This window comes from Plectropomus leopardus, chromosome 21 (genome assembly GCF_026936395.1).
Source record: "Plectropomus leopardus strain MGB_pleo_1.0 chromosome 21, ASM2693639v1, whole genome shotgun sequence".
NCBI lineage: Eukaryota > Metazoa > Chordata > Actinopteri > Perciformes > Serranidae > Plectropomus > Plectropomus leopardus.
The window spans coordinates 9,746,277-9,765,642 of NC_142196.1; the positions used below are offsets into that span (position 1 = coordinate 9,746,277).

At 40.2% G+C, this 19,366-nt stretch overlaps 2 protein-coding genes across 2 annotated transcripts in view; one reads left to right on the forward strand and one right to left on the reverse strand.

Annotated features, from left to right (window-relative positions):
• The window catches only part of LOC121960505 (receptor activity-modifying protein 3), a 59,708-nt gene extending 40,882 nt beyond the window's left edge, over window positions 1-18,826 (reverse strand). Inside the window, exons 1-2 of the mRNA XM_088072309.1 lie at window positions 18,681-18,826; window positions 3,460-3,535 (exon numbers count right to left, since the gene is read on the reverse strand). The gene's annotated coding sequence lies outside the window, so the exon portion shown is untranslated. The remainder of the gene's footprint in view (window positions 1-3,459; window positions 3,536-18,680) is intronic.
• On the forward strand, window positions 1,404-16,577 carry LOC121960540 (uncharacterized). The gene is made up of 5 exons (XM_042510303.2): window positions 1,404-1,638; window positions 5,852-5,970; window positions 6,101-6,287; window positions 9,697-9,742; window positions 10,501-16,577. The coding sequence occupies exons 1-5, from the start codon at window positions 1,535-1,537 to the stop codon at window positions 15,790-15,792; spliced, it is 5,748 nt and encodes a 1,915-aa protein (XP_042366237.2). The 5' UTR covers window positions 1,404-1,534; the 3' UTR covers window positions 15,793-16,577.
• Window positions 18,827-19,366: the final 540 nt, after the last annotated feature.

Sequence of the window (19,366 nt, forward strand, 5' to 3'; positions counted from 1 at the left end):
TCCTGTTTCCCCCCAACTGCCCTGTTAAGTTATTCGATGTCCAAAAGCTATCTGACCTTGAAAACTAAAAGAGCATGTGGCAATTTCACCTTGATTTTAGCACTTGCAGAGCTTGCTTGCTGATAAGTTAAAGTAGAAAAACCTTTCTTTATGACAGCAGAGATGAAAGAAACAGTTTCTTAGAACAGGAAGAGGGCACTGTTCTTCCTGCAGAAACTGAGCCAAAGCTGTCGAGAGTTTCTGGCAGGTGGTGCAGGCTGTGGAAGTCTGATGGACATAACACATCCTCAAGCATGTTTTGTAGAGCAAAAGAGAAAACTAAAGTCATGTGGTCCTAGTTTTGTGTGTAACAAACTCCTGCAGAGGTCCCTAGACTCATGCACCACTTGTCAAAAAGTAAAAGCAATAACAAATATGTGCAAACCTCCTTTATCAAGTTCTAATAAACATGTTAGCAAAAACATGTTCCTGTACTCCCACATTGCTTGTGTATGATACACAGGACCCCCCATCTTACGCATTACAAATAATGGGGTTGAGATCTGAAAACTGTAATCAATTATTTCAAAGAATCTGAAATCATGTTGTGTTGCTGTTGTGATTTAGGCCCACAGAGCACAAACACATCTGCAAAAATGGGTACATGTATGATTATAATTTGGGGGAATTATTATTTTTAGTGGATTACAAGCTTTGGGAGTTGAAGAAAGAGAGGGAGTAAGAGAGAGAGGGGGAGAGGAGAGAGATGATGATGATGATAATGATGATGATCACCACAACAAATGTGTACAGGCCAATGCAGAATGACATACAGTAGTGATATGAAATGTCCTAAAATCCCACAACCATCCTAAAATCTTAGAAATGTCCTAAAATCTGATAAACATCCTTAATTCTGAGAAATCTTCTAAAATCCTAGAAATATCTTAAAATCCTAGAAATGTCCTTAAATCCCAGAAATGTCCTTAAATCCTAGAAATGTCCTTAAATCCTGGAAATATCCTAAAATCCTAGAAACACCTTTAAATCCCAGTAATGTCCTAAAGTCCTAGAAATGTCCTAAAATCCAAAAAAGTCCTAAAATCTTAGAAACACCCTGAAATCTGAGAACGTCCTAACATTTTTATTTAAAAAAATATCCTGTCTTAAAATCCCACAACCATCCTAAAATCCTAAAAATTTTCTAAAATCCTAGAAACAGACTATGGGCTGCTGTGACTGGCCCCTGACCAACTGTCAGTATACAAAAGTGGCCCCTAAGTAAGTTGAGTGTCCTTGATATAGAACCTCGAGCAGTTAAAGTGTCCTGAGAAGGAAATGACCGAGGGGGGAGACATTCGTGGAACGGGACGCAGCCTGCAGTAATTGTATGGTGGCACTTGTTCCGCTCACCTGTCAGGAGGTGTTGAACTCTCACCTCCACGGTGACATTCACATTTACTGCCTGTTCTCAGGTAAATTCCACACTACATTTTTGAGATGCACTGTCTTGGCAGCTTGAGTAATGAAGGCTGACTGAACCGGTTAAAATAGGATGTCAACAAGTGACGCAGGAGAGTTGGAGCTCAGAGTTGTAGGTGGAGAGACAGCTACGCCTCTGTATAGGACAGCACGAGCAATACGGACTACAACTGCACGGTAGGTGAAAATCTCTTCTGATTACATTTTAACAAGCAGTTTGAACTAATTTTGTATTTATATCAGTTCACTACGACCTGTTAAATGTTGCTGCGCACTTTTTGTGTCTCCGATTGCTTGCTGGAGACTTTTTAACCGCGCGATGCGAGCCGTTCTCGTGAGGGGAGAGAAACCCACGCCGAACTGCGTTTATAAATATGTACATTTAATGTAATAACACTCGTCTGGGATATATACGTCTCTAACAGTAAGACGAAAACGTGTCACGGTTTTTGTCGTAATTTTAGTTCATTCGGCGCTAAGATTTTCCATTAATTCAACCTCTATACAACTGAGTCACCGCTGGACACTGTCCATCATACGCCGTTTGACAGCAGCAGGAGGCGGGAATAACTTGTGAAGAAAGTCATATTTTGACTAAAATATGTTTTATATGTTTTTTAAAATAAGAAATAAAGGTATCTTGTCGAAAAACAGATGCTAATGACTGTCATTTAAATGTGATCTCATTGGTCTTTGTGTGCGCAAATCGACAGATTTCGGAGCAAGCTTTGGTGTGAGATGGTCTTTTTCTAATTCGTGTGCGGTGACGCACCTAGGCACAATTTCCAGATGTTTAATATTAGAAATATCCAAGCAGAGTAACTTCTTTATGTATTTTGCATGCATTTATAATATACCCTGTTTTATACTTAACATGCATACCTGAGCCCGCATTTGCATTGTTGTGTGTCAGAAACTAAACCCACACTACAGTCCAGATACTGCAAACCAGCATGATCAGGTTTTTGTATTTTAGTTGGTTCCAGTGGCTTAGCAGGCGAGCTCATACATGCACATCCAGGCCTGCAGTGCCATGGATACACAATGCTGCTGTCTGTGCATGTCCAGAACCCTACCCCTGTTGATATCTGCACATCCTCCTGCTAATTCCCTACTGTGTATCCTAATACCCCATCTATAGGCCCATATAGGCCCAAAAATAAACACTTCTCTTGGAAGTCTGACAGTCATGGAAGGTGTGGCAGCAAACAGAACAAGTCTCACTTTGTCCTGGCTACCTTTTGTTACAACACATGCAGTCACTGCAAAGTCATTAAGCTGGTCTTTGGTTGAATCTTAAAAGCAGTTTAGGGTGTAAATCATTTGCGGTTGTTAGAACATTACATGCGATTTTCAGTGTTGAGTACACACCCACACTTTAGTTGAGGCTGGATCCATGTGGTTATGTAAGTGTTAGCTGGCAGATTTGGGCACACACCCACAGTAAGGTTGACCTCCAGTGAAGAATACACCAACATACTTGTTTGAGACACACCGGGTATAATGGAACAGCCCAAAGAGCGTTACAAAGATAACAATCAGTCATCAGCTCAGGAACTACCAAAACAAACTGAGACGCAGGTCAAATAGTCCACACAACGTGCTCGCTACATGGCTGCATTGTTGGCTGGAGGATGCACTTTGTCAATGTTTTGTCAACACAGGATTAGAGGTCACTAATCATCAAGTTTTGAAAAACTACTCCTCTCAAGTAGGTCACTAGGGCTGCAGACAATACTTATTTTCTTCATGAATTACTTTCATCATTTTTTTCAAGTATTATGCCTACAAAATTTAGATTTAGAAAATAAAGAAAAAACAGCTACTAGAATTTCCCAGATATCAAGCTGGCATTCATGATCTTAAACTTACAGAAAGCCAATTTACGAAGTTATAAGAAAAGGGAAAAGCAGAAAAAAATATCACATTTGAGAAGCTGAAACCACACAATTACTAATCGATTATTGGAACCAATCAGTGATTCCCAACTGGCAATACCTGTACTGCTGGAGTTTCTTTGGCAGTTAGTCGGAGGTGCAGGTACGCAGGAAACTTGATGAGCAGCTCAGCTAAACTGGAAAAAAAAAGGAAAGAAAATATGATTTGATTATATTAATAAAAGGAAGCTGAAATGGAAATTTTTTTACAAACTAGCAGAAAAATCTAACACATAAAAAATTAAAGGTTGTAACTGATTAATATTTTCAATGTCAATTAGTCTGCTGATTTTCTTGATCACTGAATTTATGATTTGGTTAATACATTATCAGGAATTAATGAAAATGCTAACATCGAAATTGCTCAATGTGCAATCTCTGAAGTGAAATGCTGCCATAATCATCAAAGAAAAAATTCCAGCTTTTTATATGATGGAAACCAAAAGATATTTAAATAATAAAAGTACAAACTTTTATTATTTAAATATATTTTGGTTTAACATTTGATGCAGGGTTCCTGCAGATCCTTAAAAAGTCTTAAAAGGCATTGAATCCATTAATCTAAAAATAAAGCCTTCGATGGAATTAAAATTAAATAAATCTTTCAGAAGTCTCAAAAATGCTTACAAATTGGAGGTGCGTTCGTTATTCATTTTTGGGGGGGGGGGCAAAAGCTAATGATAATTTACCAAATTCCTCATGCACTAACATCCCTAAAGAGTTATGTTTTATGTTACAATAAGTACTTGAAAAATAAAATAAAATACCCTTAAGTACTTGATGTGGGTACATGTTTTGTTTTTTTTCCTTTAATATTGTCGACTTTAAGACCTTTTCAGTGCCACTTGTAATTAAATTTAAGACCAATTTTACAAATTGCACTTGCCTTAAACTGTAGGAACCCTGGTTTGATGTCAAAAACAAGCAAATTGAAGATTTCAACTTTTTATAGACTGAACAGAATAATAGATTCAAAGATAATAAAAATAATGGTTAAGTTACAGCCTCATTGTCAAACAATTCCATAAAAAGCCATCCCATCTATTACACACTTCAGACGCTGTATGTTTGAGCTCAGGTGAACAAAACGAGAGTTAAACGTGACCGTGGAGCTGCAGGTGTATCAAATGATGAAAGCTGCTGAAATAAAAACCTGGATGCAATCACTGTAGCGCGAACTTATGCGGTTTCATTTTGGACGGTTGGGAATGCCATCTAAACAGCAGCTCCTAATGCTCAATCATCAACGTCCTGCTGCAGCTATCTAAACATGGTTACCTACAAGTTTACAAGCATGTTGGTGTGATGTGATGTGATTTCTCCTGTGGCCTCGGGGAGAGGGAGGATTAAACACACTCAAACCCAAACACTAGGAAGGTGTGTTGGCCTTGGCACTGAAGATCTCCCTCCCTTCCTTTTCAGATTTCTATCCATGTCTCTCTCATGTCATGTCATGTCTGGTTTTGATAATAGCCAAACAGAGATTAAGCTCTAATGAGGCTGAGGTTTCGCCCCTGAAGGCAAGGTGGATAGGGAGAGGCTCTTTAGAAATGGTCCCTGTAATTAAAAAGGTCAAAAAGGTAAAAATTAAAACACCCCAGGTTGTATAAGGACTCCAGACTGTCACTGCTGACTCAGATTTAAAAAGAGATCCTGTGACGGACCGAAGCTGTCATTAAATGTATTTTCTTTTTAACGTGCAAAGGTTGCAGTGACACACATATACATATTTAGATAACCGCCTTGGTGTCATCATCGTGCTCAGCGGTTGGCACAGTTGCGTAGGTTCAGCGTTGGGTTGCAGCAAATGTGCATGACGTGCATGTTTTAGTGACTGTGTGAGTGGGTGTGCTAGCTCTGGTTGTAAGAGAAAGTGTGGAGTGAGCAGAGAGGAATTGTTATATAACCACCGCTTATCTGTCCAGCTCTGTAGAGCCGATAAGATACGGGCTGTTACATTTCCCCTCGATGAACCTTTAGCACTAATCTAAATGCTCTGCCACCTTGGGCTCTAGCAATGTGTTTTTTACTATCTTATAACATTTTAAAGACAAAATGTTTAATGATTAAAATATTCCTCATCATAATAATAGTAGCTGCAGCTTCACTTTGAACTGAAAGGCCACAAACTTGCTGAAAAAGACATTTTGGGCACTTAAAATTTGAGTTTGATTGTTGTGTGATGTAAGGGTTTACGGTTAAAGGATGTAGAATATGCACAAAACTGCTTAAATTACACTATTAACCCCTTGTGTTCACCATGAATCCAGCTTGATGTTACCCTCAGTTGAGGGTAACAGTGCTGCTTCATTATGAGGCTGCACTGTGACCAGTGATATAAGAACTGCAACCAGCATTTTTCCAGCATTTACCAGAGTCGTAAGATATTAGTTGATCACTAGTTTCAATTAATTCCATCAACTTCTCTTTTGTTTTGTTTTTTTGTTTTTTAGAGAACAGCAGAATGAAACATTCGATGAAAGGTTCAAGCAGGCAAGTCATCAGGATGATCAAACCCACACGGGACAGCAGTGTTACCCATCAGCCGTCACACGGGAGGAAACGCACAAAGGTGACATGCACACACACATTGCACAACATTTTATACACAACAAGTATGTCTGCAACCTTCAGTGATCTATTAAGCTTTAACATTTAGAGTAGTGACCAGAATATAATCCCCCATTCTGAATCTATTACAGCACTAATATTAAGAGCGGACAGAGTAAGAAAGGAAGAAGCTGCTTGTTGTGGTGATTCAAAGGTCGAGAGTCAGAAGCCCAGTGGACCCAGATTCACCTCCTCCCTCCTCCTCAGACTCTCCAGAAATTCAGGCATTGATAAAACAGAGCGAAGACTCAAGAAGAATTTCGACACCTGTCTGCACAGGTAAGCAAGGAAAGGAATAGATTTACCCTGAGACAAACATAATGAGATCATGTACTGATCTGCAAGGGTGTGAACTCAAATCACATGTCTTGGACTTGAATCAGACTGGAGTCACAAATTGGATGACTTCAGACTGGGTTTGACAAAATAAAAAATAAAAAAATTCCAGCCCAACTTGACTTGTAACCTCACTCAGACTTCAGGAATTTTGACTTGAAAATACTTGATACCTTCCCCCAAGGACCAAGGATTTAAAAAGTATGTTATTTAAAAAAATGTTTTTTTGCCACAAATCAATTAATTTCCCTTCATTTCCTGAATCGGCTAACATTAACACCATTCCCAGCAAGATGACGCTTAATTACCCAAATCCCATTAGTTTGAACCAATCCGAGAGCATTTAATTAAATTGCAGGATATTCCAATGAAAAACTAATATTATGATACTGAGTGCCAGTTGGAACAAATAATGCCAAAGATAATTTTGTTCACGTACAAAAAAAACATTACAGCAAGAAAATGTGCTTGTCAAAACTTATAGATGGAGATGCAACAAGTTCCTAAAAAACGAAACTAAAAAAAACGGAAAAAAACGTTTTGTTAAATTACATTACATTTGGAGAAGAGCGTATTGTGACTTATTTACGACTCAAAGTTTAGAACTCGGGACTTGTCAGACTGCAAATGATGACATGGTCCCATCTCTGCTGAACTGAAATTCACATTATCTGCTTGGCATCGTGAATAATTCATGCCATTCCCAAAACTTTCCTTACCATGGGGCGTTGGTAAGCTTGGCATACCAGCGGCCCTGGAGCTGTTTGGAATAGGCCCATCTGGCATTATTAGTTGTGCTCCGAGTCGCTGAAATCACAAGTCCTCACTAACATTTAGTCAAACAGTAACTGAACCACTGAACCTGTCTGCATACTTCAGATTGTGACAAGCTATCTGGGAGGGTCAGCTCCTTTTGTAAACAAGGAAGTGCACCCACTTATGTGACCTTTAAGAGTAGGTCAGATATGTTTGCGTTCATGCGCGTTTGTATTTCCGTGAGTTAACAGTATGTATGCATTTGTTTGCATTGTTACTTCACACTACATGTCCTGGTATCCTGTAGAAGACACATAGATGCTCTTCAGACTTTAAATTCCTCATTTATCTTATCACAAATCAACTACCTGTGGGCTGATAATCTTCTTCCTTAAGCCAGCACTGAAGTTCGTTTTAGGTTAATTCTACAGAAGCTCCGATTACGTTAATTTTGACTTTAAATCTAATCTGTTATGACATGTTAATAGCTTTTGACGGTGTGTATGGTGTGCAAGCTTTGTATGAGCATGTGCTGTACATTTTCCCTTAAGCATATTTGCATGCTGTTGTGTCTGATTCAATGTATGCTGGAGATTACAGTAGCCTTATCATTGATTCACCTGGCTGCACTGGTTAAAGAGAGGAACACGCCTGTTTTAGTGTCTGCTAGCCACATGCCGTCTTTTCATCCAACATGACCTTATATAGACATGTTTCGCTGCGTGTGATCTTGTGTGTGCACGCTACGCCCGTGTGCGATCCATGTGCTGTCATGTCCAACATTGAAATATCTTCTAAGAGGTGTGACGTTAGTGCACATGTGATAGTGGGAAAGTGTTAAGTGAAGGGAGAGGGAAAGAAAGGGACAGAGCAGAGGAATGCGGACCTTCCTGTTGATCGGCATTCCTATGACAAATGTGAGACATCTAAGCCCTCAAATGTTTCACATAAAAACATTACAGCGAAACACAAGAAGACCGGGTGTGTCCATATGATGCGTGATATTTTTAGAGAAGAAATTACACTTAAAGTTTTATTCTTGATGTGTTTTAGTCACTTTAACTTTTTGTTATATCAGCAGTAAAATTATGAAACAGTTTTATCTTCACGCCCTGATTATCATGTTCACAATGTTCTTGGCTGATCGGTCCTATTTTTCAGTATTGAAGTCTTGCCATGTGAAACCTAACCCAACAAATCAAGATCACACAATATCAAACATTGCACAACAACTCCCCTCATGCTTATTTTATGAGTCTCAGACAAGTGTTTATCACATACAGGCGTGAAAAGTAGATTGAAGTTCTTGCCGGTGCTTTTATCCCAACCTTCATCGCTTCTTATTGTTCTCCTCCCGCCCCCAAGTTAATGCATCCCTGAACACACTCATTACATTTTTTGACAACTGTATGGTGTAGAAAGATATGATAAACAATTGAGGCCATGTAAAGCAAATTATTTATTGAAATAGTGCCAAAGGATCATTTGTGATTGCTGATAAAACTTCGAAAGTTTGGTTTGATTTTAAATTGAATCGAAATTGAATTTTCAGAACACTGGGCACATTAAAAAACAAAAGTGAGGTTATTAAATATTTGGGGATACTACACTGCGTAGGACTGATTTAATTGATTTTTTTTTTTCAACAAAAATTCCCCCAAATTATGCAAGAGCACATTTTTGCTGACAAAGTATTCAAGGTGATTTTGGGGGTACTCACAGTTTAAGAATGAAGTCATTTAATATTTTTCCTAAGAAAAATGTATTCGCAATATGTAAAAGCCCTTTTTCTCAAAATTAAGTGTTGGACTAACTAACAGGAAACCATTAATGTGTGAATTGATTTTGGGATACTAACCTTTACAAGAGTAAAAATACAGAATATTTTTGCAGTATCTCTTTTTGGAGTTGGATATTGTGGATGGTCCTTGCGTACTTTCCTCACAGAGCTTTGTCATTGTCCAGCTCAGAGAGAACTGCATGTTGATGAGATTTAGGTTTTCGTCAACCATACTACAGTTGGAATGAGGCATAGTTTGTGTTTCAGAAACATTTCACTAATGAGTTACTGATCTAGGAAGTTCGAAAATCTTTCAAATTTGCTGACCTGGTTTAGTCAGGCAAATGCTGTCCCCTCTTCCTGGTACTGCATACCAGCACTGAATCTTTTAGTGGTATGGAGTGCTGGACCACATTAAAATTAGATTTTCTTTAAACATGTGCATACAACTGTGCAGCTTACATGATGAACCAGAGCAAAACTTGCATGTCAAATAGATGTTAAACTGCTTTGTCAGATTTACTTCTTACTGCTTTTATTTTTGATTTTTTGCAATAACAATAACCTATAACAATAATAAAAAAACATATTTCTGTAACTCTTTATTGTGCAACAATGTCGTTAGATATATAATGATTACCCCTTGGCTCTAATTTTAAGGAAATACAACAGCAGCTAAGTTTTCATTTACAGGGTAACCATTACATTTTTTGCTTACTGTACATTTTGTGCAGTCTACAGTTAAGTGACGGGTGTAATCTTTACTAGTTGCCTAATGGTTTTCTGTTTCTCTCTTTCTTTCTCTTGTTCCGTCAGTTTACCTGATACACAGAGCGCAGAGACTGAGAAGAGCAGCAGTCAGGTAAGAATCAGCCACCGTCTTAATCATTCATATCATAATGTTTTAGGGTTCATGCTGGAATTATTACAATGCCGGATACTATCTTGAAAGTGTTAAATTGCACCTCTCATTCCCAGTTAATTCAAAATATTATTAACCAATCAATACCTAAGGCAACATGTTAAAAGCCACTGACATTTTTTGAAACCCACATGAAATAATAACATCAAAACATAATAAGTGACATTGCGTACTCTTGAACTTCAGATTGATTATTATTTTAAGTATAACAAGGGAGAGGGTGTGTGTGCCTTTTGTGTGTGTGTGTGTGTGTGTGTCCTTGGAAATCTCACGTGTTTCAAAATAACCTGTTTGTCAAGGCCGGAATCTCTTAAATAGCTACACCATGGGAACAGAAGCTTCAGCAAGGCTCTTGCCTCTGCCAGCACACAGTTTGCAAATTAAATAGCAGGCCACTGTTGCCTACTCACTGTAAATGCCAGCAAGCATTTTACTTCAGCATGAAAGTAATTTGCATTGGTATGATATGAAGTTGACCTATGAAAAGAGTTGGGCTTTAATGATACAGCTAAACATAGCTCATCAGTGGTTAAAAAAACACGAGTGTGGGATATTGTGTTCTTATGAGTTGATAGATGTGACAACAAAATTTAAGATATTAATTTATAATGCAGATTCGAGATGTTGTTTTCTGATGGCAGAAAAAATAAATGTATACAATCCATGGTAACTTGCAGTAATTCTTCTTCTTTTAACAGGTTAATGGACAAACGTCACCAGACACCTCTATAACAGCAGCCAAAGACTCCCCATTATCTGACAGGATACCATTTCTACCCAAGAAAGAAGAGGTTATCACAATTGTTTACAATGAACTGGGGTCTACCAGAGACTTGAGTAAAACTCACAGTTTCTCAAATGGGGAGTTTGGACCACATGAGTGTAATGGCTTGCACATGTTTCAATGTGAGCCACAACCAAGGACTGGCACTAGATCAGTTGAGATAGAAGAAGATATAAAATACCACCGAAAGCTTGGGAAACATACTGATTGTGTGGAACTATCCAGCCCTACTCAAACGATGTTGTCTTCCACTGTGGTAACAGTTCTTGCCCCACACTGGAGTGGCCGACTAAGACGGACCAAAAGACCTGAGGGAACTGGCGATTCTGAAGCCCAGGGGAATTTACAAGGTGTGACAAACACTTCAGAAAACCTGGCACATGAACACTTTCAGAATACTGTGGACAGGTCATCAACAGATGCACTGCAAGCACCCTTAAGGGTGCCATTTCTGAGTACCAGGAGGAATACAGTGGGCTGGTCAACCAAGAGTGGTCCTGCAAGCTTGGACTATGATTCTAAAAGGAAAATGATTCAGACTGTCTCTTTGGATGTAAACTCTGGAAGGATGGACAACAGAAAAATGGATACAGATGCTTTAAGCCATGTACCCACAATTACATCTCCCTTGTCACCCCTCTCCCTCGACCCAAATGAACAAAGGAGGAATCCACAAACTGGTCATCAAGGAGGAATGTCATATTTAAGTTCAAAACCAACAACCAGCAGTCTGCTTCTGTCTTTAAGAAGAGTCAACTCAAATAGCAGGAACGCCAATACAGGCTCTGGTCTCCCTGAGAAAAAACCTTCGCTTCTGAGGAGTTCACCAAGTGATCAAGATGGAAAATTCTTCTCAACACACCTTTCTCAAACCTTTCTCAATAATAACGGGCAAGAGAGGGTGAAGCCCCTCCTCTCACCATCATCCATTTCTTATCGCACAACTGAAACTGGGCCTATCCTTTCCCCATCATCCTCCAATCAAAGAGAAAGGAACACATTTGAATCATGTTTCTTTTCATCATCGCCCCTGAACAAAGACATGGAAGACACACCCTTTTCCCAGCAACCTCAAATAATAAATAGGACGCAGTCCAGTCTTTCATGTTCAAAACATGCATTTCTAAGTAGTGACCCATCAGAGAGGCAAGAGAGCCTCAGGGGTTCAGACAAAAGTACAAATGTATTCTCAGAGAGCTCTGCCTCTTCACCCAGACATTCCCCCTATGAGCGATCAGCCCTCCTAAAAACCCATGCCCTCCCAAGAAGGACCACCCTGACATCCACTTGTTGGTGGAAACAGGTTAACCAGGAAGACAGCTCCTCTCTAACCCTCAACGATACAATGAACATCAAAGAAAAACCAAACGCGCCCTTTTTTCCCTCCAGCAATAATAATAGAGACTCTGCCTCTGCAAGTCCAAATGATAACAGCAGATTTAATTGTCAAATCCCCACTAACAGAGACAACAATAACACAACAGAGTCAGTTAGCAAAGGTAACATGAACCTTATTATGAAGATACAGGGAGGAACTCACAACCCCAAACAAAAAAATGCTGAGGAATCATTCGACCACAAATCTGACAGGGTTGTCGAAGAGCAATATGGCTCCAGTTTAAACAACAGAGAACCCCAAAAGCCTCATAGTTTGCCTGATGTTTTGTCTAGTTCTAAAATTAGCAGAGCTACAGAGCAAACAACACTGAGGCTCAAGGATCTCAGCAGGGATGAAGTAAATAACAGTCCACTTACAGCACATGTAACTGAATTACCGCCTGCTCTGCTAAATCTCAAGAGCTCAAATACACCCACTGAGAGCAGCAGCAAATACAACAAAAATCACTGTACATCCAACACTAACAGCACCCCCGCTTCTTCACACAACAAGGACTCTCAAAAGTTAACTAAACCAACTCTTTCTTTTGCTACCACCAACACTCTCAACAGTCAAACTCTTACCTCTAATACCACCTCTGGTCTCCCCCTAACCCCAAACACTAAAACTAGTTCCTCCTTCCACTCTCATCAAGTTGCTTCACAGACCAACACTCATGCGTCATCATACACTGGCTCTTCTTCCCAAACACCCAAATTCACCAACACAGCCAATGCCACACCTCTTGGCTTTGAAAGAAGCTATGCTTCAGTTCACAAGAATCTCCACCCTAAAACTGTGTCCAGTCTGATTTCTACAGTCAACGCTTCCTCTCAAAGAAACTACAGTCCCGTATCCACTGCTAACACCAGCTCTGCTTTTACTACTAGCAGCCACCCTGCAGGCACAACTGCCTCCAGCCCATCCCCCCTCTCCCCTCCTGTCACTTCTGCCATTGCATCTTTCCCCACCACTATCACTATTTCTTCTCTCTTAACCCCTCCTGCCACCCCTGTCATTACCAGCCCCAACTACTCAGACACTTCTAGTCCTAAAGAGGGTAGGACATTCTCAAGCAGTCCAGAAAGCAACCCAAAGAAACTGCGGACCAAAGTCGAGGGAAAAAGAGTGAGACGAGTAACATGGGAGGACTCAGTGGATCTGAAGGATTCTGAGACCAAAGTCAAGAAGCCAGAGCCATCTCTAGTACCAACGAGCTCTCTGTCTTCCTCTAGGTCCCCACAAAGTGGCAAAGTTCCAGCCATCTTTTCCTTTCTAAGATCAAGCAGCCAAACCACAAACACATCTTCTCTTTGCTCCCCTAGCCCTAAGACCTCCAGCATACAGGTGAAAGGAGGGAAGTATCGATCCTTATCATCTGACTCTGCTGAGTTAATATCTAGAGAGCAAGAGAAGTCTAAGCAAATACCTAGTGATGCCATGACCTTTGACCAGGCAAGACCCACTCCCAGACACGAGAGGACACTATCAGCTGAGTCTGGCACAGTTCAGTGCCGTTCCTCCGCTCCTCTCTCCCTCCCTCCTGACTTTTCAAGTGGTTATAAGCTTCGATATAGCTCCCCTCCTTACTCCACTCTCATGTCTAGCAGGTCAGCACAGGGAGAAACCAAGACTTTAATACCCAGATCCCCCCTCTTCCAGCAGTCCCAGTCGAAGTATATCCCTCATTCTTCCATTCGTACTGAACCAGTTGGGGCCACGACCATGTCCACATCCAAACCCCCTCAGTCAGCTGCCAGCCTAGCTCAGCCCCTGTCTTTGCCTTTCCCAAACAGAACTGCTACTCAAGGAGGTACAAAGTGTGGGGTGTCAGACACTGATCAAGTCAACAATAATCACAGTAAGAACAACAACCAGGATCGAAAGAATGATCGGCTATTACTTGTTGACAACAGATTTCATAAGGCGGAAAACTCCTCAACATGTGTAACTGAGACGCTGGTTTACAGTGTTAAATCTAAAGTAGATACAGCTTCATCTGCCTCAAAGAACACCACACCTAAACCTTTGCAACATACTGCAAACACACCAGTTTCTGTGGAGACCAAGTTAAGTCAACAGTCACACAGAGCACAGAGCAAGGAAGCGCCAAGAGAACCATGTAGTCATTCAGATCAGAGCTCCACTGGTAGCAGCTCAACAGAGAGTCAGCCTCCTGGTGAAAGCTCTAAGAGAAGAGTGAAGGAGAGTGTACTGGGTAAGAGCAGATTTTTTTCGATGGAGAGCAATAATGACCAAAGCCCTAAAAGAAGCCGGTTTGCACTGAAGAAGAGTGTCAGCACACCAAGCTCCAGTTTGTCGAGGTCAGACTCAGACAGGTCCAGCAAGTCTAATAACAAAATGGACCAGGTCCTTAACAGACTGAAACAAACATTCAGCACTAAACGGTCTGAGGATGATGTATCGTTTCCATGGAAATGGAAGCGGGCCTCCCAAACGCCTTCTGTTAGTGGATCAAGTGATGTCAGTGATATCACTGTTGAGAGTACCAAAAAACTAGAGCAGCAAGAGCAGGAGAACGGGATGGTGCTGAAGGACAGTGAAAAGGGAGCAGAGAATGCACATAGATGGACACAAAACAGATACAGTCTGATATCACCCTCAGCTGCTGAGAACTCAGTGGCAGGAGATGAGCTTTACATGTGGCCAGATAAATCAACTCAAGAAACTGACCAAGACAAGCAAATTGCTTGTGCAATACACATGGAAAGTCAAAACAAACCTCATTTGGTAATCCACAGCCCAACAACACATCAATTTGACTTTTACAAAGATGAGACAGATTATAAACCAACAAACCAGTTCCTCTCTTGTAGAGATCCCAGTCCTATTAGGAGCCATAGCCCCTCCGCTGCTTATCCTAATCAGTTCAGGAAGTCCACATCCAGCCCCAGGAGCCCCTTTTCCCCCTTCTCCTCTCTGTCCCCTGTGTCCCCATTTACAACACCAGATGCTACAGATGATAGTGTCTTCTACAGCCCAAAACTACAGCGTCGCAGAGAATCCTCCTCACCATGTGAGCTGGGAGAGGGGATCAGCCTGGGGGGTTCACGAAGAAGCCGAGCTTCCACTGGCCCTCCAAGTGTAGGTCCAGGACAGGACAGTGATTGCATGGCATCCTCTTATGCAGACTTAAAGTATGGCATTGAGCCTGGGAGGACGTTTTCTGTGAGTTCGGTATTGTCCAGTCGACCCTCAGGGCCTGGTCGCATCTCTACTGGATCCAGGTTCATGAGTGTGGGTGACCTCTCTGAATCTGCCTTGAGTTGTGGAGGCACAGGTGATGACTTGGATCAGTGGTCTGGTAATCCTGGGACCACAGAATATGATTATCAGCTCAGTAAGGACAGCAGTATGGCATATTTCCCCAGTGACCCTGGTAAAATGAGATCAAGATCTCTTCCTCGATCACTGACAAGGCGCTTGGCAAATTGGAGCTCAGAGGTCCCTGCTACTTCAACTGGTACCACCACAACCTCAAAGCCATCTCGTCTCTGGAGTCCCAACATAAACGTTTGTCATTTTGCATGGGATACAGAGGGCCCTCCAACCCCACCTCCAACACCTCCTCTGTCACCAGTGTCTAGACGCATATCCAAACCTCCCAGCCCTTCCTCCCCTAACTTTCCCAGCTCATCAGGAGCACCACAGCCAGTGGACACCCAGTCCTCAAGAGGGCATCTTCCCTCCAGAGGTTATGTGTCAAGCCTTAGCACCTTTGAGGAGTCTTCAGACAGCAATTCAGACACAACAACAGATGATGAATATTACTTAGAAGAGGAAGGAGATAAAGAGACAGAATTGTGAAAGCAGAACAATTGCTTTAAATCCTCCCTTCTGTCAAGTCTCTGTGATTGTCGACTTTCATTGTCTACGGGAAGAATGATGGGCTAAAATCTATTATGTACAGTAATCTCTGCTTGTCTCCTGTTTTTTTGTTCTCTTCTCTCTCATAATCATAAAGGAGACATGAGGTTGATACAGACTGTTTTTTGCCTGCATGATTAGCTTTCCAAAAGTGGTGGTTGCTGTCATATCAAAAAGACATTAAATGAGTAAGTTTAATATTGTCAGTATAGGTTTAAGGATTAGAATGTATGTACAGTGTTTGACTGCAGGTCTGCAATCTGCATTTTTAACGTTTTTAGTTTGGACCGTTGCATGGCATCAGTGAGGGATGTACATCTGTGTAATTGTTTTGATGATCAAACTACTTTGAAAAGTTATAATTTTGACATAAGGCTAGTCTTTAGGTTTGCATTTCATCCTGCTACTTACCAGTAAGTGCTGAGGTAATGTTGATAAATACGCTATTTTCATCAGTTTTCCTCTGTTTTAAGATTAAAATGAATTGTTGTAGAAGTTTTCAGCATAAAGCAGATTTTTTTTTGTTATTGTTGCTTTAAAATTTTAAAAAAAATTGTGTTGAAAAAGTTTTCTGAGATAAAATAAAATCATATTGTAGGATGTTATACTTAACATTTGATGTCAAACATTATAAAGTGTTTTATACAGTGCTTGCTCTTATTTGCACAGTGGCAATCTAAAGTTTAATATATCTATTTTATAAATAAATGTTTTATTTCCAACAATGACTTGTGTTTTTGAATTTATGTTTCACAGTTCTTGCTTAATAAATTGGATACACTCTTTATGCTGCTGCCTGACTTCAAATGATCCAGCCTTCTTTCCCATGGCATTATTTACATGCCATCATAAGTGAAAAGGCATGTTGAGCACTGGCAACACAAACATAAGATTTGCTGCCTGAGGTCACATTCCAGTGTGCAGGGAGTTTTTCAATGACCATATTAATCACAAACGCTTTGCTGGATGCTATCTACTGTTAATAGTGTCTGCTATAGGTGGGGCTTCAACAGTTTCACATTATTCAAGTGGGTGTTCCCTCTTTTGTTCTTAGCCGTGGCAACACATAAACTGTTATGGTGATAGTTAGATAAAACATCATAAGAGCGGGTGGATTGAGTTGTAAAATCATTTCTGTATGTTGTACTTTGTGTCCTTGTCTTTCTTTTCTCTGTATGTTTTTTACCAGGGAGGCATTCACACTGACACAATACAAGCTGCTTTGTATTATTAGCCATGACATCAGCTGGGAACGGCATGGCTGCCTCACCTCATGTGTCATAGTCTTCACAGCAACAGTTTTGAGTCTGGTTTTCCATCCTATGTCATTAGAAAACTGCAGCACTGGTTACACTGGGATGGCACAACACTACCCACAGCCGGCAGACTCATTCAGAACCCTTGGTTCTCTTAATAAAGACTTGTTGATGTCACTAAACTGATAAAATACCAACCATTTAATCTTTGGAAGTGTGACTGGATGCATATGGCTTGTGCACTTGTAATACAATGTAAAGCCCACTGAATTGCTTATCTTGTGTAAAATCCACTACAATTTATATATTGAAGGTATAACATATGTCCAACACAAATATGAGTGATACACACTTGCAATAATTAGTATTTTACCAAATAAGATAAAACTAATTTCCAAATGCTTTATACAACCAAAAAAAAAGAAAAAAGTAAAAGTATCAGCTTTCACCTAACAATAAACAGCTTTTTTTCTCATGGAGAGTTGCATCATGGTCATAGTGGCATCAAACAGCCTGGGGAGGTGATTGTTTTGTGTGTGCGTGTGTACTGTACATGCAGTTTGGGCAGTTCACACAAAAAAAGCTGTGAGTGGTGATTTATCCATGAAAATACACTACAATTTCAATACTATCATTAACAATTATGCAATTATTACAGTTATGCAATCATATAGTAACATTTACTCTTGACAATAAAAGCAAAAAAAGGTAATTCTGTTTTGTTTGTTTTTGTATGCTATGGACCTTTTTCTGTCTTTAATAAAGTAATTATTATTATTATTATTATTTCCTCTGAAAGCATTTATCAAAGTAATTTTGTATCTCTGAATTATGTTTTAACCTGTCAATACTTGATAACCACTACATTGGACAGATGTGCTATTCCAGCAAAATAAAATATATAAAAAACATTTTTTATTTTGATATCCCTTATATGTATTTTTTTCATCTTTGTGCTTTATTAGGGAGAAATAATGATTGGAGCTCTTTGACCATCTAGTGGTGGCTGAGTGTAGTTCACCTCAGCTGCAGTCACACGTTTGACTGCACTGCCCAGTGTCATCTGTCTCCTCCATATTGACTTTTTTAGTCCAATAATCATTTCCACTATGATTAAAAAAAATAACTAAACTTCAGCACCTGTGAGGACTAATTCCAAACAGTTTGGGTCATCATTATTCCTACACTTGATTTTATATTATGAATGTGTTGTCCCTCTGTTTTTATTATGCTGTGTTTTTGAGTCTCTAAAGGCCCAGACACATCAAAAGTGACACCAGAGAAATAGCCTCCTGCTGTGTCGCCTTAGGTCGCTGTGTCTCCACCAAAAAGTTGCACATAAACACCCCAATCTGACTGCTCCCCAACACGTGTGTTCTGTGCCTGTGTGAGAAAATACCCCTCCATACCAGCAGACATCGGTCTGCATTTAGAATTCATAAAGGTTAGTCAGTTAGCACAATAACAACACACTCAATGTTGAAAGAACAAAACACTACCGTGCGGCAGTGAACAACAACACAAACCACCAGGAAATGTTTCTGCTCAATGGCTAAAGAAAAACAATCTTACCTTAATAATCACGTTTCTTTCGGTCTGTCTCCATCTTGACTTTGGTCATTTGTTCGTATTCCTCATTTCTGTTTCTCTTCTCATGGACTGAGCTGAACTGCCAATCAGAGTGATTTCATTCATCGATGGGTTCCAAAGTCATCGCCACCAATTCAACATGCTGTATCGGTGGAAAAAAAGCAGACGAGGGCTAACAGTACAGGACACACTGCAGAGATGAGGGCCAATTGCTCACCAACAGGCCTTAACCTTGTACTGGTATGCTATCTTGGCAGGGTCTCTGTCAAAAAAAAAATAATCTCAAAGGACTTCCTGATAAAATGAAGATTAGATAAATAAATACATGACATGCTTTTTCCCAGGTATGCTCCTGAGACAAACATTTTGTATTTGGTTTGGCTTTTTTTGACTCAAAGCTTCACTTTGTCTCCACCAGCTCATGCTGCTTGTTAAGTCTCATCAGAGGTCTTAACCACTTGCAGCTGTTCTGAGCCTCAGCTTGCTCTGTTGGTGCTCAATCTCAGCTGTGCTCAAGCTGTCTGCCCCACAGTGCAGGTTTGAACTCCTTCTTTCTTTTCATGTCAAAACATGATAATCAAGTCTTCTTTGGATTAAGTTCCAGAAGGGAAGGTGTTGCATTAGTTTTTATTATAGATAGTAACTCACAGGGCAGGCCTGTAATTTCC

Bases quoted from the DNA above. Each gene is read 5' to 3' on its own strand.
- LOC121960540 (XM_042510303.2), top strand. From the start codon at position 1,535: ATGTCAACAAGTGACGCAGGAGAGTTGGAGCTCAGAGTTGTAGGTGGA. The intron at 1,639-5,851 runs GTAGGTGAAAAT...TTTGTTTTTTAG, and splicing joins ATACGGACTACAACTGCACG to AGAACAGCAGAATGAAACAT. The intron at 9,743-10,500 runs GTAAGAATCAGC...TTCTTTTAACAG, and splicing joins CTGAGAAGAGCAGCAGTCAG to GTTAATGGACAAACGTCACC.